Here is a 27,278-nt window from a genome sequence, read left to right as displayed (position 1 = left end):
ACTTTGTTGTTGTCGACTTGGTAGAACCCAAAAAGGGGGGAACGTGACGTACCCACTGTATAAGACTAGAGGCTGTCCAAAAATCCGCGAGACAAGTCATCAGTTATACAAATATTGTACAAATCTTTACTAATCCGATTGTTTAAATAGGCGATCAAATGCTCTAAAGTGCAGATATGACACGGTCTAGTACACTCAACCCCCCGCCGTCTTCACATAGCACAGCCCAAAAGGCACCCGTTTGTTTCTCCCGCCCCCCTTCAGTCTTTCCCGCGCGAAAAAATAGATCCCGGCGCGCGTTCCTCTGCAAGCTCCCGGGTGCAGCCGTTATAAAGCTCCCCGCCTCGCGCACACCTTCTAGGCACTCTCGGTGTTGTTGTTTTTTTTTTATTCGTGCGCGTTAATAAGCCCGGTTGTTTATTTGTGTTGGCGCTTGCCCTGGTGCTCCTGTCTTGAATCTCCTGCAGTGCCATGCCGGCCAAAACAGCCAGCGCTCGCCGCCTGCCCGAGGACGTCCGGAAGCGGTAAGGGCGTCTGGATGGGTGTGCACCCCATGTATCCCACACCTCCCCAGTCTGGTTCCATCACACAACTACACGCCGAAGTCTTGTGCCTGGGCAAAGTCTTGCAGACAGAGTTGGGCGAGACTTGTCAACCTGCCTGATGTTTCTGGCCATTCTAGGTGCCACCCCCCTGGGTGTCTCGAAGCAACCGGTTGCATGGGGACTCGGTTTAGCAAGGCATCTTCCCTTTCTTCGAACTCTTGACCCACAGTCGCTCTACCGCCTAACATCCAGTTTTTATTTGGCACTTTTAAAGCGCTCACAGAGCCCGCGGGCATCGAGGCGCTGTTACAGTAATGGTTTTTTTTTTTTTAGTTTCGTAATCGTTTTCTTTGTCTTAGTTGCCTATTTAAAAGGTGCTTAAATATCCAGAAGTTTCTAAGCGCGGTCCCGGGGATCTAACCTGTGTTGCTCCATGCCGTCTTGCTTCCAAGGCGAGCACGTTGCTACTGAGCTATCCTCCCAGTTTACTTACTTTTCATGCCGATAAAGTAAAGCGCTTGTCATGCTACTGGACATGCACTGCTTCCCTTTGCAAGTCTAGTATCCTCCCCATGCTGGGTGGCTCTCCATACAATGTTAAACGTGTATTTAAATCTTATAAGGTCCCCTGAAAGCCCACGGCAAGTGCTGTACAAAGTCGAATACAAATGTGAAATTAAGTAGGGCGTAACTTTGTCCCATAGATGAACTTGGCTGTTTAACTCCGCACTCCACCCCCCCACCCCTTCCCCCTCCACATATTAGCCTGTCAGTGGTCCTGGTACAGTAAAAGGGGTGGGGTGACCTATTTTTGTTTTTTTAGGCCTCCGGATCCAACGTGTTGGGATTTCTACTATGCAAAACTGCGTTTTCATTGTGTAGAGGTGCATTTAAGTGGCGTGTGAGATGGATCCTATATTGATGGATGCAGACTTGCTGTACCCTGAGACCTTTATATAAGTGTTTATCTGTATCCTGTGTCGAAAAGAGATTTATGTTCAGAGGGGAGCCTTGTGATTTGTTTTTGATTTGAGTGATTTATTTAGTAGTCATGTGAGTGGCCTAATTGGTTTACTTATAGTGTTTGTTACTTATAGTGTTTTGAGCTTGTCGGGGCAATAGTTGGTTGTGTATGGCCTGGTGGGCAACTTGGGGAATCCGTCCGAAGTGGCAAGGACCATAGCTCAGTCCTGATACTCATCAGGAAAGGTAGTTGTCAGGTGTCCGAGGTGAGCTGGCATCACTGGCAATGACTATCTATAGCACCTTGTCCTTTTTGAGATTGTTGGCAACACAAGAAGGGGAATATATAGAACATGCAATGGTGGGTCCTCATTTTACATAGGTGGAGAAAAGCTTACGATGATTATCTACGCCATAGGGGAGAATCCTGGTAGGGTCCAAAGAACTATTAGAAGATCATGGTGTAGGCAAGTGAATTTCATTTGCGAGCGAACACTGACTTGTGCACGAGTTGTGGTGGGGCGGTTGAATCTGAAACACCAGGGAGAAGCCCTAGAGTACAGTTGGGTAGAGGGGCTCAAAACATAGCAGCAGGGATACAAATGTCACGTTACCAGGCGTAGTCACTTGCCCCCATCTGGTCCAACAGCATGTCATATTTGCCAGTTATTCAAGTGAACATTGTTCATTAAATGTCATATTATTGGTTGACATACTATGCTGCTACGTTCATTAGTACAATTGGGTGCAGCATGGTGGTAGGTCATTGTGTAACTGTGCTGATGCACTGTGGCCATTGTTTATACAATGTTTTAATTTGTTGGTATCCTCCTTCATTAGTGCGAAAGGATGCAAACTGAATTCGTATGCACTTTGTAAATACAAATGACTTGCTAAGAGTAAATTATCACTAGCTAGCTGCAAGTATATATTGCAGACTGCCTAGTAGATTGAAATTATGGGCAGGTTAGTGGGGGGGGGGGGGGGCAGTAATTAAGACAAAACAGTTGTACCAAAGCATGAGCAAACCGTTCCCAGCAAGTTGACTTTCCTATGTAGACAGCTTCTACTGTATGCAGCAATTGCATTGTAATTGGCAGGTGAGAGAAATGAGCAGTTTAGAGACAACAGTAATTCCCGTTAGCAGTGCGAATGGTTATGTGAGGCCTGCCTTTTTAAAGTCTGCCTCCTCTGGAGATCCCAGGTGTTCACTTCACCTTCATTACAACACAGCATCTTTGACTTGAGAGCTGCGATCAGTGGACTCGTGTGGGACAATTGCCTGTCAGGTGAACAAACGTATTGTTTGTAAGGTACTTAGTAAATGGGCCCACATGTCTGCTTCTCTTCAAAAGGCCTTCCAAACTCTCAACAGACGACTCGTCCACAAGCTGAAAAATAATCTGCACAACTGTTGCACACGATTAAACACATTGGGCTCAAATCCCAGACTAACCTGTTAACCAATCTAAATCTTGTGCACTTGACTGCATTGTTTCTCTATCATAATGAAGGTATAATTTGTGATCGTTTGACTTTTTCACAAGCTTAAAAAAGGGGTGAAAATAAGTTTCAAGCATAGATGTATCCGGTTTTGTAGCCTGAATTGAAAAGTAAACGTCACATGACAACCCAACGTTACCATATTTAAAACCAAACTTTATAGAAGCAGGTAATGCAAGAAAATGAGACTTTCTCTAATTAAATGAAGTTTGTTGAGCTGAATATGGGATTTTCTATTACTTGCGTACTGTTTGATATTCCAAACTACCTTGAGATTGTTGCAACACTTTTTTGCCAAATCAGATATTAAAATAATCTTGGCCAGTAGCCTGACATGTTGGCTAGCTGCTGTCTATGAACCATTCCGCTCAAATGGCTTTCCTGAAAGATCAGGCAATGGGCTAAAAAATGCATGAGAAGGCAAACTTTTTTTTTACAGAAGGCTGTAATGTAGAGAGGGGAGGGATTCTTTTTTCCATGTCACTATCGTCTGTTGACAAAGCTGCGATATGAGCCTCAAAGTACCAGTCTCAGATTTGACTGCCCAATCACCCATCTCGACTAGCACTTTATGCTTCTGTTACTATCGCAAGATATATAAGCGCAAGTGTATGAACCTTGGGGATAGAAAATGCTAAATTGGCTTTGCTGGCATGACCACAAATCTTTGTAACAAGTGCTTAAAACGCTAATCTTCTGAACATACTTGGCAGACAGATATATCCATATGTATTTACATTTTTGGTATGGCCTCTCGAACAGGACACCAACCCCAACTTTAGAGAGTGGTGACTAAAGACTGCATGCCTGAGACCTCCTGGATTTTATTTTGTTGCTCCTGTATGGTCTTTTCGTGTGCATGGAGCATCTGGTATCCAGTGAAATTGTAGTCCATGAAAAACATTGAGAACCTTTGCAGTGAAATCACAAAGTAAACCAATGCAGTGCTGCCAATCTTAGTGTTGCGATTTAAGGCTTTAGTGGGCTTGTGGTTGCCTAGTTTAGGCTGAGGTTGGTTGAGGGCTGGCAATAAGAGTTCAGTTTATGGTAAGGTTAACTTTGGAAAATGTTAAGGAGGCTGGAAGAGGACTGGTTTTGTTATAGGCTGAAGGTAGAATAAGAATTGGGTTAGTGTTTGAGTTGGGAGTAAGGCTAGGATTAGAGCACAGGCCATGACGTTTGTGGTGAGCTGTTGATGAACTGGCGTTAGATTCACTGTTCATTTTCAAGTTACTTTGTCTTGTCGATGCTAGTGTTGGTGAAGGGTACAGGGATGAAGAAGGGTTGCAATTAGGATAGGAGTTAAGGATGGCTTTGGGGTGGCCGCAGAGGTTTTAATGGAGATTTAGGTCATTTTTGGCTGGTGTTGTAATTTGAAAAATGGCGTTTGACTTTTTTTTTTTTTTATGGAAACACTTTTAGACTTTGCATTTGTTGTATTGAATGGCTACTTTTTCACATGACCAAATTTTCCCCGGGACATTATCACATAGAACCGAGTAGCTGCATCTGCTAACAATTTACCTTAATCATTTGGTTACTGCAGTGATTCCTGTAGGCTATATTGTCTGTGGAGTGAGCCCCAGCAACAATCTAGAATGTTGGGGCAATCTGCACCTAGACTGGAAATAAATCCCTTTTGGTTGAATTTGGGGAACCATGAATGGCTGACAAGAGTGGCACAGGTGGTTACCCAAGAATGCGCTTGTCATGAGGTGGGTGCAGAGCCTGTTGCCATGTGTTTAAAACATCAAATTCAAGGAACTGACTTCCAGACAGTTTAGATCTGATTGACTATTGCATGTTTAGCAACCTTCTTGCTGTTGGGTTAACTTGTGCAGTAGAGTAGTGACCATGTCATTCAGTATCGATGGCCGTGTTGGGTGAGATTTTCATATCTATGATCTTCCTGACCTGAGTCGACCCAGAACGTTGCTTTATTGGTGGATACTTTTTCCTATAACTCCAGTGTGTAGGAAACATTTCCCACACTTGTACATCCTTTTACGGATCATTCGTTTTAATTCGTATCCTCTTTGACAAGGCACATGCTGCCCTTTTCTGGGTTGGCCTTTGGGCTCCCCTTCTAACTTTCTCTGGCTAAAACTACAGTTCCCAAGGATGGAAGGGATATTGTATCCTTTAGGTGAGAACAGCACAACCCACCTTATGTGGAATTCTGGGGATGCAGTATACCACTTCCTTTTTTCAACTAACATTTGTTACAGGGATTTTAATGGCTGGTGGCAGTGAACCTTTTTCTTTTTTATTCAGTGCCACCTTAACCACGGGCTGTTTCTTTTAGTGCATACCTTGTCCTCGGATCATCATTTGCGCCCTCCCTACCCCCACAGCAGGAAAGTCCTTTGTCTAATACATATCTTTTGGCAGGAGACCTCGGTCAAGCCTGCCCAGGCTCCAGAGTGTCTGAAGGCAGGAAGCAAGGGAGGAGTCCAGAACTCTACAGCCCTGTCTTCCAGCCTTTGGTATTCCTGTTGGGGATATAAATGTATGAGTGCCCCAATTGGGTCTTGCCTCCCTTGACTTGCTGTTAGCCTGTCTAGAATAAGTCTGCCTTAGGTTATACTTGCCTTAGAAAGTATATAGAGTTTACTTGGATTGAGTTAGCTGTGTGCATCCTAAAATAAGTTATTGATTACCTCAGTCTGTGTCCCGCTGACCTGAAAAGCAATTGTAATAATTACATTAGGTTTTAAACAGCCTAGAATAGCTGTGCCATTCAGTGTTCTTTAGGTGTGGCTGACATTGGTCTGCCTGAAGCAATCCTCAATTAGTGTTAAGGGTTCTTGCTTACCCTACTGGGTTCCACTGAGCCGAAAAGCAACCATAATTGTATATTACACCCACAATGTCTTACTCACCTAGTATAACGTATCCTAAAAGTAGTTGGATATTCTGTTCATTAAATCTGTTTTCCACTATTCAGAAAAGTTTCTTGGTAACCGGGTTGGTTTACTATGATATTCGTTGCTGAGCGTCACTACATAACTGACCGGGTCTACTACCCTTGACTTAGTGTTTTTACTCCACGTGAATAGGTATGGCCTATACTAAAGGTATATGGTACGGTCTGACTTCCTTAGAATTACTGTTTGGTATTTTGAAAGTTAGGCTTTGGTATGTACCTTCAAGCATGTGTATTTTATACATTTTTTATAAATGCAACACAATCTAGGAAGTACAGAACAGAATTGGACTTTTCCAATAACGGGTCATAAACCTCATCCATTCAAACTATTTTGAACTGAAAATCTTAAAATGACTATTCCCACCCCCTCCCATGGGGGCTTTCCCAGTTTGTTTATTGCTACTTCCCCCATAAGTGTCAGATCTGTCTCTAGCTGAACCCCAGACAAATGTCTGAGCGTGTGACATTTCTTTGTCTTGGTCCATTCAAAGTTTTCAAAGGTGGCAATTTGTCCTAGAATTTATGGTCTCTCCTCTTGGGGGGGGGGGGGGGGGGAGGCTTCAGTTGAGCCAGCAGAGCTCCCAAAGCAGCCAGCTAATGCATTTAATTATCGATTTGATTGAGTGGATGTGACACATTTCTGTGTTAAACTGTCTGCCCGTTACTTGTTGGGGTCATCACCCTGAGCGTGCAATATCTGAACCTATTTACATCATGCCTCTTCTCTTGCGACATGCTGCTTTCCAGATCCCAAACAGCAGCGTGACCACGTCTGGCAGTGTTGACACCCCCTTGGTTTATTAGTTCATCCCACACCTCCCCGACCAGTGACATAATCTGGGATGCCTGAATATTAGCTGGTCCATCATCCTTTGCCAGCCACAACACTTCCTTCAAGGGAGCCCCTGCCACTGCTCTATACATAAACACCCAGTTTGCTATCGTCCTCAGCCACTGCGTCAACACCTGTTAGGTGGCCTGGTAGTATTGGTACCACCAGTCCCACCTTACTATTCGGGGATGTGCATTCCCATAAATCTACCCTCGGGTTTTTGGTATCCCCTATGAAGACTGAGGCCGATTAAGTGACTTCATCTTCTGGGGGAGGGGTGCTGGTCAGGCCTGAAGTAATGGTGGAAGCGCCGCTTTTCTGATCAACACCATCCGCCCAACCAGGATATGGGAAGAGGGTTCCAGTGGTTCATAGACATAATTTCGAATACAAAATATTCGAAAGTCAAAGTCGAAAAAAAAACGTCGCAAAAAAAATTTTTTTTAATGACATTTTTTTCGAAATGGGTTCTCCCAACCCCCTTTTTTTATTTTTACCTATTTTTTTCACAAACTAAAGCCCAAAAAAAAATATCGAAAAAAAAACAATTCGACATTTTTTTTTCGACATTTTTGATTCGACTTTTTTGACTTTCGAAATTGTTTTCGAAATTATGACTGGACACCGGTTCCCAGTGCATCAGGTCAGTTTTAAGTGCGCTGAGCAGTGTAGGTTTGTGTGCTCCGTATAGTGCATCTAAAAAATGTGTTATATGAACTCTAAAGTACTTTTTCTCCTTCACCCATTGGCATGGAGAGTGTCCTTGTGCCTCACTCAGGAGTGAGGTTCAACACCTCTGATTTGCGCATATTCATTTTGAGCCCTGACACTAACCCAAAAGATTCTATCACTGAGGCCACTGCCTTGAGAGAAGCTGCTGGCTCTTATGGGGCCACGTGCATGTCATCAGCAAATAACATTGCTTTGTGGACCATTTCCCCCAAACGGATACCCTTCCCTGGAGCTTCTTGCAGGCACTGCAAGAAGGGTCGTAGGAAGATTGCATAGAGTAAGGGAGATAATGGACCGCCTTGGTCCACCTCTCAAAGCTAATTTGGTTTTGTTAGCTGTCCGTCTATAGATGTGCGCAGGGTAGGTGCTTGATAGCATTTCATGATGAAGCATCCATTCCACTGGGTCAACAACGTTTTGGCATTCAAGGCGAGTTGGACTGCCGGGATACCCCTTTCTGAGCTTCTCCACCAGATGGCAAATATTTTCAGAAGTCTGGCATGATCTGACAATACCCAATTGATCTGGGTGAAGGAGCCTAGTCACCAAGATCTTCGTATAGATCTCTGCATCATTTTGTTAATCAGTGCTATTGACTGATATGAGCTACAGTTCATCGGGTCCTTGCCCAGCTTTGGCAATGCTACAAATTTGGCTTGGTTCATGGATTCCATAATGTCCCCTGTCTTAAAGGAGTTATAGCTGCGTCAAGTGCAGGGTGAGAATAAATGGCCTTTTATTTGTAAAAAGGCAGCAATTAAGCAATCAGGCCTTATGTGGGGGGGGGGAGTTTACTGATGGCTACTCAAACCTCCTCTATACTTTTCTAGTGCCTCCTTGTCCTCCCGTGACAGCACTGGAACATTCTTTCCCAGGTATGCTTTCAGTGGGTCCACATGAGGCCTATCTAAGGCTCATATCTCCATAGGAGTGCTCGAAAAGCCTAAGAATTCCCTGTTTCACCTAATCCTCCCTCTCATCCCCTGTACCGGATTTTCGAAGTGGTCTGGCACGCTCCATTCTCTCAGTTGCCTCGCCAAGCTTCCTCACTCTATTGCCCCTACTGTACTTTTGCTTCACATTTGGGGGACTACTCTCTGCCTTGTCCTCAGCATATCCAACTGGCCTCAAATTGCCCTGTAGCTTTTCAGCGTGGCCTTAGTTGGGCGATTCCCCGTTTTAGGCATAATTAAGTTGATTCCAGCTCATCTTCTAGTCTATTTACTTTGTCCATGGAGGCTTTGAGAACCATCATTTTCCTCCTCCCAGAACTGCTTTGAAAGCGTCCCACTAGTTTCCTGGGGAGGTGTCGGACCTGGAGTTTTCCCTAAAGTCAGAATATCCCCTCCACTGCCGCCAAAATGACTAGGTCCACTGGTATCCACTGCAGAAGGGACCTTTGCCGGAGCCCTCTCTATGCTTTGAGCACATCTATCCTTGTGATCAAAGGAGTGTGATTGGACAGGGCTATAGTTTCCAGGAAAACCTCCCTAACTCGACCTGCCAGCTGGGCTGACGCCCAAATGTAATCGGAGTGTACCATGGGTCATGCTTCTGGTGCCTCCATGTGCGCCAGACAGCCACCAGCCCCAAGAACCTTTCAATTTTTGAGATGGTGCACCCTGGGTTGTCAATCCACGCAACAATCCTCCCCTGGTATCCATGGCACGTTCATATCCACGCAACAATCCTCCCCTGGTATCCATGCCACGTTCATATCCCCAGTTAATGCTTGTCCTCTGCCACCACTTTGCGTTCTACCAGTACCATCCTAAGAAACCTGTCCTACCCAGCATTCGGAGCAGACACGTTCGCTAGGGTGTGTTGAGGATTCTAATTGGGCAGCACACTCCAGACCAGGACTCTTGCCTTTCGCCTAGGATGTAGCACTCAACTCTTAATACTGTTTCTTTATTTCCTAGAATTCAGATTGAGCTGGCACCAACCCGTCTCACACCCTCTTTTTACAAATACCCTGGGTCACAATACACCATGAACCAGGCCGGTGGGTGGTAATACAATATTTATTTTATATTCAAAGAAAATCAGACTTTTAATATTGGGCAGCGATCACCAATGGGTTGATTGCAATGTAAACTGATGAAATACACTTGGCTGACCTTCTACTAGAACATATCCAAAGCACGGATGTATAAGCAATTTTACTGTTCGGGTAGCTGGCACCAAAGTTAAAGATGCTCCCTATCTTTCCTGGTAGTTGAGTCTGGAATATTGCAGGATGAATATAAAATGTCTTGAGACGCTGAAATTCAGAAGTGTCCTTTGTCTCTGTGAGCTTCCACTTTTTATAAGGCGGGTGACATCACAGGATATATTGGCCAGAACTAAACTAGACCTACCCCCAAGAATAGGATAGGTCTGCATGTGAGGTCGAAGCCTGTGTCATTGTGTTTCTTTTGTCCAAATGTCATAGCCAAAACTCACCGAGGTTGCATATTGATCAAATCGCTGTAGCTTGTTTACCATCTGCCTGGTGTATTATAAAGGTCTGTTGAAGTCGCCACCATGTAATCCTAACAGGACAGCATTCAGTGGGCACTGTTGATTTCATTTTTGATTCTTACAATGCACGTTCATTTCACTTTAAGCTAGTGGCACAAAAACGTTTTGAAAATTACATATCGGCACAAATATGGACTGGACACCACATCCCCAATTTTCCCCAGGTCTCAGCACATTAGGAACCTTGTGTTGAGACAGTGGAATGCTTTCATGGGTGGTGTCACAAATCGAGGATAGACCTGAGAAAATCTCACCCCCATTGCTCTGGATACTTAAAATTGAATGTAGAATCTGTCCTGCCTGAGTCCAGTGCCATAAGCAGAAGGCAGGTGAAGGATCAAGCAAAGCAACAACTATGGTACTATAGTACCATGTGTAAATCTACAGACAGGAGGAGGGTGGTGGGGCAGTTTATATACTGGCACAAAGCACTGATGGGCCCAGTGTTCATACACTCTACAGAGCTAACGTATTTTGTGGACATGCATCAGACAGGCATCCAGTTCATTCCCCCCTTTGAATTCTGGGATGTGTAGTTCCCCATCTTTCAAATGGGTGGGGGGAAAACTACAAATTGGCTGATCTTTAACCCGACACTGCTGATCAGAGAGCAGTCACAGCATCAAAGCTGCATTTACTAATGTGGCCTCACTTTCCCTATGTTGTCTGCCAAACGCCACATCCCACAGTGCAAGATCCATAATACACAGCACTTGCTTACTGCAGCCTTTCCTAACCAGATTGAAAAGCTCACTTAATAGCTGCAGGCCCTTAACATGGTATAACTGTATAAACAACGTGACGGGTTATTATAGCTCGATTAAGCTGTTCACGGTATCTAACAGTATACTGTTAAACCCCTATTTGGGAGTATTCTGCTCTGTGTGGAATATGCAATTTTCCTGTGATTTGTGAAAGCGACACAACTGTGAAAAGGTGCAATTTATGTCAGAACCTTGTGGCAAAAATGACTGGGGGTGGCTTTGTACCTCATACACACCCCATAAAACTCAATCCCCTCCTTCAGTCCAATCCGCCCCTGGAGGAGGCGACATAACATAGGTGGTAAAAGTGGTGGGAAAAAACTCCCGCCAATGCAGACAAGCATCTTGTGAGTGGGTACACAAGCTGAAGCGCCATTAAGGAAGGCGACCAGGAGAGTCCCGAGACAGCGCTGGGTGTAGTGGAGAAAAAGCAGATAAGGAGCGGGGACAAGATGGACAGTGGGGGCACTGCTGAACCCACTAACAAAAAGGAGGTGCTAGCTGGGGGTCAGGGGAGGCTGCAGCAAGAGGTCTGCAAGGATGACTTGGATGAAGCTGCTCCTGATGTTGGTGCCAGCAAGATCCAGGGGCATGGAGCACTGTGGGTAAGGGTTTCCCTGCATGCAGTGTGTCCGGAGGGAGCAAAGGCCTCAGTGGGAGTTTGAACCCAGTCCCTTCACAGCAAGAGGGGAGTGGGCAGGGTCGTCAACACCAGCATCAAGACTCAAATCCAATGGGGGACAGACCTGGGCAAGTTGAGGGGCCTCTACAGCATTTAACACACTGACAGACGGGGTGGGCACCAGACACCCACCCGCTTTAGCCATCAGCCTGAAGCCACTAAGACTAAGTGGACTGTCCAAAAGCACGAGGGGAGACCCAGGCAGTGCAGGGGCCTCCTTGGGAGAGGCCCCAGTACCCCCCGCAGGCAAAGTGCTTTTGGTTTACACAACAGGACATTAAGGATTGTCTCCCAGATTGGAAGAGTGGGGACCTGAATAGCACAAATCCCAAGGGATGGCCCACCACTCCTGGTGGAGGGGTCCTGGAGACACTGTGCCAACATTACATCCCGCATCAGACCGAGCAAGCCCAGAGGGGTGCCTGACGGCACAGGGCGAAGAGCCCCATATTAGCAGTGCAACTTGGGACCAACAACGTAAGGCAGGCTGGTGAGGAGGTAGGCAAGAACACTATAAAGAGGAGCAGACCCTTGCAGTGAGGAGCATGGAGCCAGACAAAACTCAGGTGCCCATCTCTAAAGCCAATGGCAGGAACAAGGAGACTGCTGCTCAATGAACAGCAGTAGCACAAGGTGCTGGAAATTAGGCAGAGGGCCCATAAACCTACACTAACCCCGGACCATGCAGGAGGGAAAGTAATCGGTGAACCCCATGGCAGTCAACAAGGATGACCTGGTGCAGGGTAGAGGGCGCTAGAGGGCCGACCAAGATGGCCGCTCCCTTGTGAGCTCCCGGCTACCTCCCGCATGAATCTTGTTTAATCGCGGCAATCCTGTGGCGAAACTACCGAATCTGCAAGAATAATATATCCTAGCACGGCATCTCATCCCTGTCAAATTCGGAGCGAATCGGACTTGCCTTCCGTGAGAAACTCGCTGCGTAGTGTGGCCCGCACTACCGTGACCTGCGTGGGGCCTGAGAGTCCCGCCCAAAATCCTTCGTAGACGGACGAGAGCCATCCGAGGGACCTGCCGCGACCACCTCCACCAGAAAGCGGCAAAGGGGGAATCGCTTGGAGCTGGGGCACCCACAGCCGGTGGTGGAGCAGAAGGTGTGAGGAGACCCACGCAAAACAGGCGAGTTGGCCACGGCCTCCCCGCCATCTTGACTCTCAGCGTCTCCCCGCGCGCCTTGATCTCGGCCCCTCGCACCCGATCCGGGGGCTTCACACGCGCCTTGACTAGACGCTCCGACTCCGTAGTCAAGCTCAAGATGGGGAAGCCAGACAAGTTCCAGAAACGGCTCAACTTTGATGCACGCCCAGCGCCTACACAGGCCGGAATACCGCCCTGAATCCCCGAACAACCAGTCGGAGGCAGAATTGCAGCAACAAACGGACATCAGGGAAATCCTGATGGAATTAAAAGCTGGGATAGGTGGCCTGGACAGCAAGATGGACTCGCTCTCATCCAAGGTAGATCTGTTACAACACTGGCTCGACAAACACAGCGACAGGCTCGACGCCGTCGACAGCGAGTCAGATCTGGACGACGGCACAGCAGCACTCACCTCCCGGGTCTCCACGCTCGAGGGGCAAATGAAAACTCTACTCGCCAAAAACGAGGACCTGGAAGGGTGCTCCAGGCGAAATATCAGGATTATCGGAATCAGAGACAATTACTAGTCAGAATGGAAGAACACGTTGGAAAATTATGCAGAGCTTTTTGGTCCTACAGCCCTATCACAAATGTTCGTAGTGGAAAGAGCGCACAGAATCCCTTCAACACCGGTGCCGGGTGCCCCTGCCCGCCCGATCATTGCCAAGCTTCTAAGCTACAAGGACGCCAACCTTAGAATGGCAAAGGAAAAGGGCAAACTACACTTCGACATCCAGTTTTTCCCGGACTTTTCGCCATCTGTCCAAGCCCAAAGGAGATCGTTCACCCAGGTGAAACAGACTGCACGCCAACCAGATCACATACTCCATGCTCTTCCCGGCGAGGCTCTGCATTCAAATAGAGGGTAATACCCACTTAATTCCCCAGAAGAAGCCTTACTATACCTCGACAGGCGGGGATGCAAGTCCGCAAACCAAACGCCCGGCACCTCAAACGGAGAAAGAGCAGAGTTCAGCCGAACACCCGCACTACTGAACCAAGCCACCAGGACAACCTTCGCAAACGGGAGGCTGGTGAATGTGCCAAGGAAGGCCACCCGCGCCCCATGCACAGCACGCAGTATGTTCCAGTTGGGGGATTCCAAACGGGCGAGTTGAGGGTTGTCTGTGTAAGGAAATTTGTTTGGTTGTCGTTCGAAACGTGCTCAGAGCGTCACCGCCTAACCGCGGGCCTCTCCCTGAGCCCTGCCGCTGCCCCACTCGAGCCCTCCCGCCTAATGCCGCTCCCATATGCCCGAACTTCGACTCCGGTCTAGCCGCATTCTGGTGTTATATAGATCACTGGTACATTCAAAGTAGCAACCTGGAACATTAGAGGGGGCAACATCCTGGCTAAGACACGCAAGATCCTGCAACTACTCAGATGTCACAAGGTCGAGGTGGCTATTCAGGAAACCACCACTTGCCGCAAAATGAGCACCTGTGGGCCCGCAGCTGGGGTTGCCATTGCTACTTTTCTTCACTCATCCTATGCCAGAGGAGTCGCTATTCTTCTCCACTCTTCACTGGGGTTTCGCCTGATCCAAACAGGGACAGCGAAGGGCGCTTATGGTTCGGGGAATGGTGGAGGGTGGGGAGGTGCTGTTCGTCAACTCCTACGCCTCAACACAGACGGCGCAAACAATTTTGACTGGGTGCTATCCCGTCTCTCGCGTGCGAAAAGGCGCCCATAATCTGGGGTGGAGACCTGAACACCCACCTCGACCCACAGAAAGATGATTGGACAGCTCACCTGTCCAAAGCCTGCCTACAAGTGCAAGAGATATGTAAAGCGTTTGACCTTTCGGACATTTGGAGGACCCAGAATTGGGAAGCCAGAGACTACACATCACTCTAGTGTTCATAACACAAACTCTCGCATTGACTATCTTAGTCTCAGCTCACAGTAGCTGGCAATGGGGAGCATGCCAAATACTCCCCAAAACCTTCAGACCACGCCATGGTAACACTCGAATGCCTCTGGCCGACCACCAGTCCACGGCCTCAACAATGGTGCTTCAAACCCAGATCCCTCGCCGATCCGACATTCGCCACCGAGCTAGGCGAGGAAATCAACCCCTTTCTTGACATTAACCAAGGCACCGTCAACTCTGCCGGAGTGCTATGGGAATCTTTCAAATGCTACCTATGTCTAGACAAGGAAAACGGAATCCTGAAACTTATTAGACGCGAACTAGAAACCTGCAAAACGCACCTCTGAATTGGAAAAGCAGCAAGTCGCACACAATTCAGACCAAATCCAGGCGAGGCTGAAGAACTTCTGAACTTTAGAAAACTGGCTGAACGGGAGATAACATTTCTGGGGCACAACCACAGAATTAGACAATACAGCGAAGGCCAGAAGCATGGAGCCCTTCTTGCTCGCCTCAAAGCAGCAGACAGGAGGCCGACAAGGGTGGACTGTATCTGGACACCACAGGGAAATATGCTGCACAAAGAAGATAGTCCAGGTGTTCAGGGCTTTCTTCCAGGACCTATACAGTGCCAGGGGCCTTACAGACTCTGTTGTGATCCGCAACTACCTTAATGACACTGAACTTTACTGGGTGGAGGGAGAACTCCGTGAGCCACTGAATGCGCCCATAACGCTGGAAGATTCAAGAAGCCATCAAAAATCTTCCAAAGCCCCGGGACCAGACGGGCTAACTTGTGAGTTTTATAAATACTTCGCCCCTCTCCTGCTAAATGTCCACGAGGAGGCGATCGAATCTGGCATTCTCCCACAGACACTAAGGGAAGCGAACATAATCCTGCTACACAAAAAAGACAAGCCCCCGAAGATTAGAAGTCCCATCGCCACATATCATTAATATCTGGACAACAAAATCCTGGCCAAGATCCTTGCCGATAGGCTTCTCCCATTAATGCCCGCACTGGTTCTCGCCGACCAAGCAGGATTTGTGCCTGGCCAGAACACCACATTCGGGATACGCAGAATGTTTGGGGTCTGGCAGCACTAGACCCTGATCAGGAGGCAGTAGCAGTGCTGCTAGATGCCGAAAAGGCATTCGACTCGGAGTGGCACTTTATGTTCGTTGAGCTACAGAAGCTCCGACTTGGGGAAACAGTTTATCAGGCTAGTCTCACTCCTCTTTACCCAGCCCCTTTAAGCAATCTTGCTCGGGTCGACCCACTCGGCTCAGATCAACCTCCAGCATGGCACTAGGCAGGGATGCCCATTATCCGCTATGATATTCGCCCTTGTGATGGAGCCCTTGGCAGCGGGCCTTGGGGAACGACCTATCCAGAGGTCTTAAAATGGGGCCTCACAGGCTAATATCACTCTATGCCGACGACATAGTCCTGTTCATGCAAAACCCCTGTGAAAACCTTAATCCAATAATGCAGGAAATGATCAAATTTGGGTTGGTATCTGGCTTAAAAATTAATCCATTGTCTTTCCCTTAAACGCAAAAACCAAAATTGTCCAAGACGATTTTAACTTCCAGTGGGAGACAGCTCACATCCGATATCTAGGAATAAAGGTGTCCCTAAATCACCAAGATATACTGAAAGACAACTACGATAGCACACAAATTAAGAGACAAGGTAAACGGGTGGAAATAGCTACCGCTCACCATCTGGGGGCAAGCCTCATTGGCTTACCTTTTTGCTAACATCCCTATCCTGCTGTCCTGACGCTTCCTGGGTAATCTGAGAAGCCTAGTTCTAGACCTTATATGGTCTGGCAAACCTGCAAGGGTGGCTTACTCATCCCTAGTGCTTCCTGTTAATAAGGGTGGCCTGGCTCTACCCGATCTAGCCCAGTACTACTGGCCAGCACAAGCTCAGTTTCTCAGTCATTGGTACGAACCACAATTCGTAAGACCGCATGTACAGGTCAAACGGGCACTAGCCTCTCCCAACTTGCTAAGGGCAGTGATTATCCGCAATCAAGCAGTGCCACACATGACGCTGAACATAGTGCAATCGACCTTCGCAATATGGCGGAAAATAGCTCAAAAGTACAAGATTCAGCTTAGATGCACTCCTCTTCTGCCCGCAAAATTCATTCCCGGGATCCCACTCACCGCCAAGAAAGTGTACCTGAACTGGGCGGATAAGTGCAAAATAAAAACTCTAGGCAACTTCTTTATACAAGACACCTTCATAACTCCCCAGCAGGCGAGAGGAAAAGGGGGGCACATCCTCCCTTGACATCTTTTTGTACTTCAGAGTGCGATACACCTTGCAGACTCTCATCCCATCATTCCCGCAACAACCTCCCACCTGGCAACTACTGCATGGGACCATTCAGGTCTAGTCTCATCCATCTACAAAACCCTGCTCACCGACCCTCTCCCCTCGAACCCCAAAACAAAGACAAGATGGGAAACCACGCTTCAAACCCCCATTCCTGATGAAGTCTGGAGCTATATTTTACAACAGACACAAAGTGGCACTCAATTCCCGCTTCAAACAAATCCACTTACTATCTGCATCAAACCTATTATACCCCTAACAAGAGAAACCGACACCACCCTGGGTCCAATACATCTTGCGACCGTTGTGGGTCCCCGGACGCTGATTTCCTGCACCTAGCGTGGAGGTGCCCGCCAGTGTCTAAATTCTGGTCAGATGTGCTTGACGAAACTATCGCAATTATCGGCGAGAGAGTGGGAGGCTCGCCACTGGTGGCGCTCCTTGGCCTAACGAGACCCCTGTCTTCACACATCCGGAAATTGGCAAGCTTGTTGTTGTTTTTGGCACGTAGAAGAGTGGCTATGGCATGGGGACGGGGCACACCCCCTACCCTAGCAAACTGGAAGAGGGACATCACATACTGCCAAGAAACGGAAACAGAATTCAAAAAGACACTCCCTCTCCATGCAAGACCCCAGATATATGGGGCCCGTACATCTCGTACCTCTCTAGCGCAGCACCAGCCGGGACAACCGATCAGTTAACAGACTTCTCTGATGTAAATGCGCTATATGCCTGGTGTGTGATGGGACTGTCGGAGGGTGCGAGGGTGGGCATGAGGGGGCATTCGGCAGCTTATTAGCCCACTGTTTGGGCTTGTTGGTACCCATGTTTACCAAAATGCAAAAATAAAGTTTAAAAAAAGATGACCTGGTGCAGTGTCTCGGCATATCTCCAGATGAGGAATAGTCATTCCACAAACAGTTCTCCTTGTGGTTGGACTTCAAGGGGGCTGCACAAGAGAAGGGGAACTCTTTAAACTGGGATAAAGATGTGCATAATCGGTCTCTTCAACAGGCAGACTCCTGGAAAAATGACATTAAATGATTAGCACAAATTGCATAATCTAGAGCTCCAGAGTGAAGACCTGGAGATCAGTTCACATCTTGTCCTGGAAGCGGTTGCAGATTGAGACATTAAATCAACAATCCAGTCTCTTTGCCAAAATCCTACTGGAGGTTCCCCTGAACGGGGGCTGCTTAGACAGGATCCAGAGTCAGTGCTACAAGGAAGGAGCCAGAGGCTCACCCAAGAGATGTCCTAGCAGCTTTTGCATCCTATGGTCAAAAGAAATGCATTTTGAAAGCAGCTGCGTATGGCCACATCACTGAAACTCAACGGCACAGAGGTTCAACTCTTTGAAGACCTGCACAATCAACTCTGCTTGCTGTACACTTGGAAGGGAAGCCAATGCAGGGTTACCACGTGCGAAGAGGGACTCGGATGTGGTTGCTCCTGGTTGTCCCAGGAGGTGGGGGGGGGGGGGTGGAGGGGACTCGGGCAAGGGTCTCCAAAGGCAGCAGTGGCATGGTCAACAGTGGTGAGAGAAGCACTCCGTGAACCAAAAGTCCGGATCAAGCCTGCAGAAGTTACTCAAGGGGGTGCGATGAGAGGGTACTAGTCTTGGCTGTTGGGACACTGGAACTGATGTGCTATGCAAAGGTGGGGAGTGGATTGAAAACATCAAGCCTGAGATGGCGTAAGGCCGTGCTGTAGTGAGTTCAGTTGTCGCGGCCACAGCCCGGAACCCAATTGGGGTAGTAGGTGGGCCTATAGAAATCTTATGGAGAGACTTCGCATGATCTCTCCGCAGTGCTTGAGCACCAGTATAATGGTACATGGTCTGATATGTCCTGAGGATCTCTAGGACCCATGGATTTGCCTGTGCTGTTGCTAGGGAGGGAGGAGCTGCAGCACATTGCCTGGCTGTGTGGTGCGGCCAAGAGGGACCAACAATCTAGGGCAGGCCACAGCATATTGGGTGGGTAGATCCTCCCTGGCGGGGCTCAGGAGGCAGAGAAAGGTTAAGGTGGAAAGGCCATAGGCGGGCAGCGGGAGGTTGGATCATTGAAGTCCTCACTTATATTAGAATTACATTCTCAACAAAACTTGAGTGAGAAACTTGACTTGCATGCTCCAAGTCACCCACATTTGTAAGGACAAAATGTGGTTCTGATACAAGTGTATCTGCATGTCTATCAGGCAAATGCAGAGGACAAGACAGGGGTCCTGATGGCTTTCAAGCACATCACCAATATGGTGGTCCTGGGATCAAAGGGGACAACAAGGGCTAAACCTCAAATTCAGCATCAGACATTTAGACCTGTGGGGTACATTTACCCACCTAGCAGAATTCCATCACCAATCTGCACTTCAGCCCTACCAGCAATATTGCTGTGCTGGCATAGTAATGCCTTAACCTTTTTTGCAGTCACCAAAATAATGGCTGAGCTGTCTTTGCCAAGCACATATGGTGCAAGATGGAACCAGGAACACACAAAGAAAGGCTGACAGTGTTTCCTAATGTACACCAAAGGTTGAAAAGCAGCGCTGCTCTGCTGCTAGCTCAATTTCCCATTGAAAAAGGAAATTTTACATTTAAAATGATGCTGCCCCGATGCTCTCATCTGTTCAACACCATAGTTCTGATCCAGTGAGACCAGCTATGCCCAGCCATATTAAAGTTGTGCAAGAAAGCATTTCTCACGGAATAACAGGGTGTGTCACTACAAAAAAAACCCTTGACTTGCTACAAAATATCCCAGATAAACTCTTCAAAAGAAACCCCATCTCTCTGTGCATATGTCAATGTCAAGGGATCTTTATTTGGACAGATGCTTGTGCATTAGAAATATGACTGGGGCTTTTGAAAGATTCAGAAAACGGATGTAAGAAAGCCGCATTTGAAAGTGACATCCCAGCAGAATTAACCATGTGTAAAAATGGTTGCTTTTGCAAACAAGAAAAATGTCTTCAAGTGTAATGTTGAATAAAGCCCTGTCCTTGCCTAGTTTTGCTTGTAAACATATGGGAGGTTTTATCTCAACAGACATTCTTACGATAAAAAAAAGAAAAAACATTTGCTGAAGGTTTTCCTGCTTTGCTTCAAAGGATATTTGTTTGCTGGGAAACTCTGAATTGACCAAGAAGAGGCATATCACACGCTCGTCACTCTAGGCTGCAGCCTGACCTAATGGATTCCAAGACCCCTCCCTCCACTTCAACTGGGGAGCTTCAACACCAACTCCAGAGCAGCCTCTGAGACCATGCTGGCCATCTGGCTCAAGACTATTTTAATTAATCAACTTTAAACTGTTATTTCTGCTATTGGACAATGCAGTGATGCAAGGGTTCAGTTTAAATGGCCCTGGACAAGCTGCACGTCTGAGTCATGGCCATTCTGGAATCTAACTGGCTTTTTAAAAAAGTGGAAGGTCTAGTACATCCCAACCTTGGCCTGTTCCTGGTGTTCCTCATTCTTACATTCAAATATTTAGCCATGGAGTCTATTTCTCGCACCAAAGATATGGCCCACCGCTCGATCAAATAAAAAAAGGGGGTGGGGCATGTGATCATCTGCTCCTTGAGCCTCGAGCCTCAGAACATTAGACAAGGGGAAGAATGTCCCTCACTCGTAAGGAGTGGCGTGTTGTCCTATTTGCAGAGGTTTTGGATTTCGGAAACAAATTGCGTCAGGAATTTGGTTCTTCTGCCTCACTCAAAAACATGACTACTTCACTTTCAGTTTCTTGGGGAAACTGAAGCTGAACCTTATATTTTTTGGATTTTTCTTTATGCTGAGGTACACTTACCTTTATTGAGGTATCGCTTTGTGAAAACTGCCTTTTTATATTGGTGCCTCAAACATTGCTCCGCTCTGGACATTGCAACTGACCAACTGCTCCTTGGGCTATTTAGACTTTTTTGTTACTAGTTACATTTTCAAGCCCAGTAACTTTTAGGTTGTATTGGATAATGAGTGTACTGCTCCCAACAAGGAAGAATGGAACTGATCTAATTATATTGGTACCTAGTTATCGGGTTCCCTCCACCACCAGAATTTCAAATTCTTAAAGCAAATCTATAAATGTCCGAATGATGGCAAAACAAAGTACGAAGAAGCACCTAGTATCCAACGCTGCTCTCAGACGAGAACTGCAAAAGACACAAAGACTAAATCCAATCCCACGCGTAAAGCGGGCCAGCAGTTTTGCTGAATGAGCCGGCTGGCACTAACTGCCTCAAAATGCAATTGAGTACATGAAAACCAGCAAGCAGCTAAAGGTAGGCTACGGAACGCATCATATTCCCCTCGTGCTCGTTTCCTCTGGGACCCACTTATTGGCGGCACTGTGTTTAAAGCCACCAGCGTTTTCAGTTAAATTATAGCCACGCTTCTGTTTAACATGCAACAAACATGGTAATTACGAAATGGCAAATAAGCTAGTTTGGCAATGTCAACGCTAAATTGACAGTAATTTTGTATATAATTACTATACACTGAATGCAGCAGAGTGGCACTTGACTTTAGCAGCAGAAAAGTACCAAGCAACGCGTTCAGTGTGATTTTATGTAGTTTTTGTTCACACTAATCTTTGCTGCTGGCAGTTCACTAAAGGAATTGGATGCTGGCAGTTCAGTAAAGGAATTGGATGCGTAATCAGTTCTCCATGTCTGAACATCATATTAATGTTAAACCTTTTCTGCTTGAACTAGGTTTTATGGCTTTACGTGTGTATATACGTGGTAAAATATGACCATTTGGTAATTCAGCTATGCAGAGGAAAATGGAAAGAATGCGTTAATTTCTCTTTCAAAACTATATAAAAATGACGTTTCTGGAACACTTTCATATCCATGCAATGTCTGCAATTTAAATATTGGGTGGTGCTTCACTGGCTGTGGGTGAAGGTTGGTTGGTAAGTTTATCTGAGGTGAGTGGGGGTGGTTGGTTGACTGCCCAGGAAATGGGTCCTGCTTCCAATTTGGTCCAGTAGGGTTTAGGCAAGACTAGCATTTGAGCTTGTACCAATATTTGTTGTCTGATTAGTGACCATGAATCAAGTGTATGTTCCGTCTCTTTTGGTGACTGTGCTGTTTTCTAGTCTCCCACCTGCTTTTGAAGCCCTACTTTGCCCTTGGTGCACATTTGTACTATCCAAATGCGGTTGGGTGTCCTGACCCACGCTTAAGCTATCATGCCACAACATTTGGCGCTGTGGGCTTAGAAAATTCAAGATGGCGGAAAACCCACATGTGCGCCGAAATCCAGGAAAGCTGCGCAGTTTGTGCGCACACCGAAATGGTTGCCTCACTTGCCACCCACCAGTGCGAGAACGAAAGGCCGGGTTGCCATGAGGGAAATGGGTTGCCAAAGGAAAAACAGTAGCGCCGGTTAGCTTCAAAGCGCTTTAAAATCACCATTGGACTACCCGCACAGTAGTCTGAAACCATTGGGAATGGCAATGCTGATTGCCAAATGCAACCTAGAATTGTTGGGAATTCATTTTCTTAAATCCCAAAAATGGGTGCAGTACCAGTACTCACCACTATCCAAAAGCCGGCAGTTTAAAACCACCCTGTGTTTCTCTGAAGGCAGGCTCAAACTGTCTATTTTAAACATTGCAACACATCTAAAAACTCACTGGACACCAGCAGACATTTGGTAGAATGGAGTGTTGTGTGCCTACAAAATCTGGGAAATGAAGAGCCCAAAACAATGCTTATAACAAAACTGCTATGGAGCCAGCAGTTTAAGTTGCACTGGATTTAAAGACACTAAAATCGAAAATGTTTAGATTAAATGAGTGACCTATGTTTGGTGTCACATGCCTTTGTAACTGTTTAAATGTCATAGTTTTAAACTTAGAATCAGCCTTCTAGCTGCATATGTGAAAATGTTTAGTTTTATTTGAATGCAGAAACTGGGGAACAGAAATGACAGCTTAAAGAGATTCCAATTTGCCTGGCAACTACCCCCATCAGGAGTGAAACTTGAGTCACAGCTGTGTTCCCAGGCCTAGCTGCCCTTTTGCTGCTCACACTAAGGATATGCCATCTATCTGATAATTGAATTACCTGTGCTCTGCAGGAGAGTGAACAATGCAACTCCCTTCACCCAGGCAGAGGGTTTATTGAGAGGATCATAAATGGCTTCCTCTTGAACAATGAGCCTCTCCTGACTCAGGCAAAGGTTTTATTACAGCAGTCGTAAAATGTAGCTTCCTCTTGGCAGAAGCTGGGAGGAGCACTGCCTGTGAGAGCAAGCTGGCTTGGCAGAACTGGATAAACCAGTATTTCTACCTTGTGCTGAGAGGAAACCACACCCAGAACATAACTTTAAAAAGATGGATCATTCATAGAGCGGACATGTGAAAATTTTATAAATGATACCATAATTCTTGTGATTTTTCTGCCCACAGTTTAAGAGGTTTTTCGACCCGGTGGCGTGTTCAGGGGGGTTTTAGCGGAAAAGTGGATATTACTCTAAATGTATGCATGTTAAAAATCTGAAACTTCATCAGTTAATGTCCATACTCCCTGCGCACATGTATGTAAAGTTGGGTCAATGTCAGAGATTGAAAAATCAGTTAAAAAGTCAATTATGTGCCATTTCTGAATGCAAGCTCTTAGAAACAGCAGATTTGGACAGAGACATGGCTAAATTCAGCCACCCCATGTATATGTAATTTCAAGCAACTGTGTAACTGTGAAATGTCTTTTATTATCTATAGAATGTGTGCAATCTGACAGCAGAGTGTCCTATCTGCAAGCCATAAAATGACATCCCTCTGACTCACAGTTCATTCCCCAATCAAATGATAAATGGAAGTTTGGCCAATTAGAAGCTGAGAGAGAGGTAGGGTCAGTGATGCTAGAACACACCCACATTCTAAACACATAAAAGCAGACAGACAGGACAGATAGGGACTTTCAAATCCATCTGCCGCTGGAAGCTCTGCCGGAAAAATCCATACTTTACCTCCATCAAACCTCCAGAGAGCCAAACTAGAGACTTCAATCTATCCAGAACTAAGAGACCAGACCAGAGAGAAAGCAGCGCTGTACCCAGAGAGACCCAGACCAGCAGAGAGCTGACCCAGATCACTGTGAAGTGCAGAGGCCAGACCAGACCAGAGTCCAGTTTAAAACCCTGACCAGATCCGTGACGAGGCCCATTTCACTCCAGAACATAGTGTGAGTACATAGCAAAACTGTGCAGAACCAATCTTAGTTAAAATAATTCAATCCTATTTTAATCTAAGTAGAACTGTCTCCTAACTGTCACCTGCCATTTGCAAAGCTGTCACTTGTCATTTTCTAGTTGCAAGCTGCACTTGTCTTTTTGAACGTTAAAATTTCAAATCTGAAAAACGACCTTTATTTAATCGCTCATATCTCCGCGACCGTTTGTGCTAGAGACTTGCAGTAACTTTCATTTGAAAGCTTAGAATCTGAGCTTTGAATCGCACCAAGAACCACATTCCTACCCCTTATAGTTTTACCGCAATCGCGGAAAACGCACGCGCGAATTTTGCCGCGATTTGCAAATTTCTTCACGTGTAAAACTGCTGCTGCTTGCCTTCCATTTGCAAGAAATTCGTTTAACCTGCTAACTATCCCTGCATCATTGCTAGTGTGAGCCTGGACTAATATTAACTAGATACCACTCACCCTGAACCTCTGAAAGGGAATTAAAAGCATTTCCAGCATATTTCTCATCCATTGCTAGCACATATCAAAGCATTTTGCCTGTGTTTTCAAAACTCCTATCTGTTTTCTTTAAGCTTGCTGGGGATTGAACTGAATTACATTGATTGCATTTCTGAGAACTGTGTGCTTTCCTCCCATTTCCTTGCATTGCATAAAAGGGGGGGGGTGAATTGTACAAGAAAGTGATTACATTGTCTTTGCTGAAATCCTATCAAGTTATTTTCTGTACTGCATTTCATTCCACATTGCATCCATTTGAAACCATAAAAGTATTGTTGCTACCTTTTCCATTTCATGTCAACTCCTTAGTGATTATCAAGAAGCGTGTTAGTGCCAGATTCTCCGTTAATATTTATCATATTAGATTAAGTGTGATATTCAATTATTAATTTATTATTAAGTGTGATATCTATCTATTGTTTAAATTATCAAATAAACCTTTTAACTTGCAAAACAGAACTACTTCTTGGCTCAGTGGGGTCAGGGGGATTCCAAGAGAGGGGTGTTATATAGGGGTAGTCATCCAGAACGCATGAACTGGACATAAAGATATATCAATAAGGGTTTTCATTCAGTATTATAGACTAGGCGTTGACTTAGCTGTAGTGTTGAATTGAATCCTCTTACAATGCTATGTCTTAGAAATACTGATTGTTGGTCTTGTCAATTGGCTCCTGAAAGATGGATCTGTCTAGCACCCTTCAACATATCACTGTTAGTGTTGATGATTGGTTAGTGGATGCTTCATTTTTTTTATAATTGATGCATCCCCTCAACACCTGGAAGACATTCCATTTCTAATGGGAGGCAGCTGGCAACACAAGCTCATATTTTGGCAAACTCTTTGTTCAATGAATGCTGGAAACAAGGCATTTTCTGATGAAGGTACCCCTAATCGCCCTGGGAGGGATTTTCTCATTGGTGGTAGCTTACCTTAAAGCGGTGGCTGCATGAGCCCACACCACCACACCACCACTTAGATTTTATTCTGCTAATGGCTTCCATACTGGGAGTATCTAGTTTTGAAGTGTAGTTGGTCAACAGGACATGGTTGCCTTATGATTTGGTGAACGCTAAGCATTACCATGTCGTGTCTTATTTGATGTGATCTCAGTAGCTCAAACTGAGCTAGAGGACACCAGACTACCTTTTTCCACTGATGTGAAGCCTTGCAGAAAGATTCGTCTTACAGAAAGAATTGAAGGTGGCGGCAGTGGCTGGTTCTGGTTCTATTTCGAATCAACATTGATGGTTGGATGCCAGATGTTTACATACGTGATTCGGGGTGTGGAGGTAGTTGATGAGGATGGGGGTCATGGATAAGGGGAACCCCCATCTTTAACTTGGTGCGCATAGCAGGAATTTTCTCCTGAACTTGTGCCACCCAACTGGCAGGTCTGCTGGTGCTCAATCTCTAATGCAGTGCCTTTAAGCTCTCATTTAGGCTCTTCAGCTGGGGCCAGTCTCATTGATCACCTTACCCTGCAGACACCCTCAGTCTGCTCCTCCTAAAGCTACTAAACGGATCAAATTAATTTACTGAATCTATATGGAGGCAGCATTCTTCTGAAGTGGCCCTGTTATCCGGGTTGGGTGCAACGATGACCACTTGCAGTTGCTCTGGAGACTACCACTTCAGATGCCATATTACCGAGCTGGCGGGTTTATCTGGAGAGATTTTTGGCACAGGGTGTTACTCTTGTAAAATGAGGTTCCAGTGCACAATCTACCCATTTGGAAACAAAGACTAATTTGTAGAAGAGTTTGTGCTTGTCCATGTGGCTAGGTGTGCAGATCTACTTTGCACCACACCAGTTGGACTTTATGGGCATGGGGAGCATTTCATAGTTCAGTAATATCTAAACTCCAAGTACGCACTTTGACATTTCTTAATTGTTTTGCTCTTTCTAGTGTGTTCCCTTTACTGAGCCGTACCATTATCTGAGGGTGAGGATAGATGGTTCAGAGGGTCTAATGTGTTTATTTCTAGTGCAGTGGAAGACCCATTTTCGGATTTTTGCCTTCCAGTCAATAACCTACTCCAATAAAGGTCCTCGGAACATGTAAGTGAATGCCTGATTGCCTCTGTCAAAGCCTTGGACTGTGAGACTTCTGTCTCGGTTCTCCATCACACTCGCTCTGATGCTTTGTTAGCGACTTGTCACATGTTCATGAGAAGCTAATTACAACCACTTAGCAAAAAGCAGGACTGAAATAAATTTGTATTTTAAGGCCATTTGTAATATCATTTCAGACCAGTTGAGCTTGATTAACTGTCTAACTCTAGGTTTAATAACTATATTCAGTGATTTGCCAGTGAATACATCGTTACATATCTTTATAATAACCTTTTACATTCAATAATAAATGGTCTTATTTGCTATGCCAGAATATTATCCCACTCGACCACCTTCCCCAGAGTGCAGCCCAACCATTCAATCTTGCTCCCAAATGACAACTCTGGTGTTCTTGTATGAAATCTCTAACTATAGATCAAGAGTTGTGTATGCAAGGGCAGTCTTTGGACATCCACAATTCTGCATAGGGCTTAAATGTCAACTGTCGCGTCTGGCGAACAGTAATTTCTGAAGTACCGCATACACACCAATAAATGTCCAGCTTACTTGAAAATGGGCAGTGTTTACTGTGGTGTGTTTACTGTGGTGTAACACGAAGATTGATTTTGTGCAGGAAGTAGAGCAACTCAAAGC

The 27,278-nt window shown here is 46.0% G+C and overlaps 1 protein-coding gene across 1 annotated transcript in view; it reads left to right on the top strand.

Moving 5' to 3' along the window:
• The first annotated feature begins 225 nt into the window (after window positions 1-225).
• DNMT1 (DNA methyltransferase 1) overlaps window positions 226-27,278 on the top strand; it is a 425,596-nt gene continuing 398,543 nt past the window's right edge. The window contains exon 1 of the mRNA XM_069604056.1: window positions 226-524. Within this exon, the coding sequence (XP_069460157.1) occupies window positions 472-524 (53 nt within the window). The 5' untranslated portion in view covers window positions 226-471. The remainder of the gene's footprint in view (window positions 525-27,278) is intronic.

This window comes from Ambystoma mexicanum, chromosome 3q, assembly GCF_040938575.1.
Source record: "Ambystoma mexicanum isolate Mex_15411 chromosome 3q, UKY_AmexF1_1, whole genome shotgun sequence".
NCBI lineage: Eukaryota > Metazoa > Chordata > Amphibia > Caudata > Ambystomatidae > Ambystoma > Ambystoma mexicanum.
This window is presented reverse-complemented; position numbering and strand designations above follow the sequence as displayed.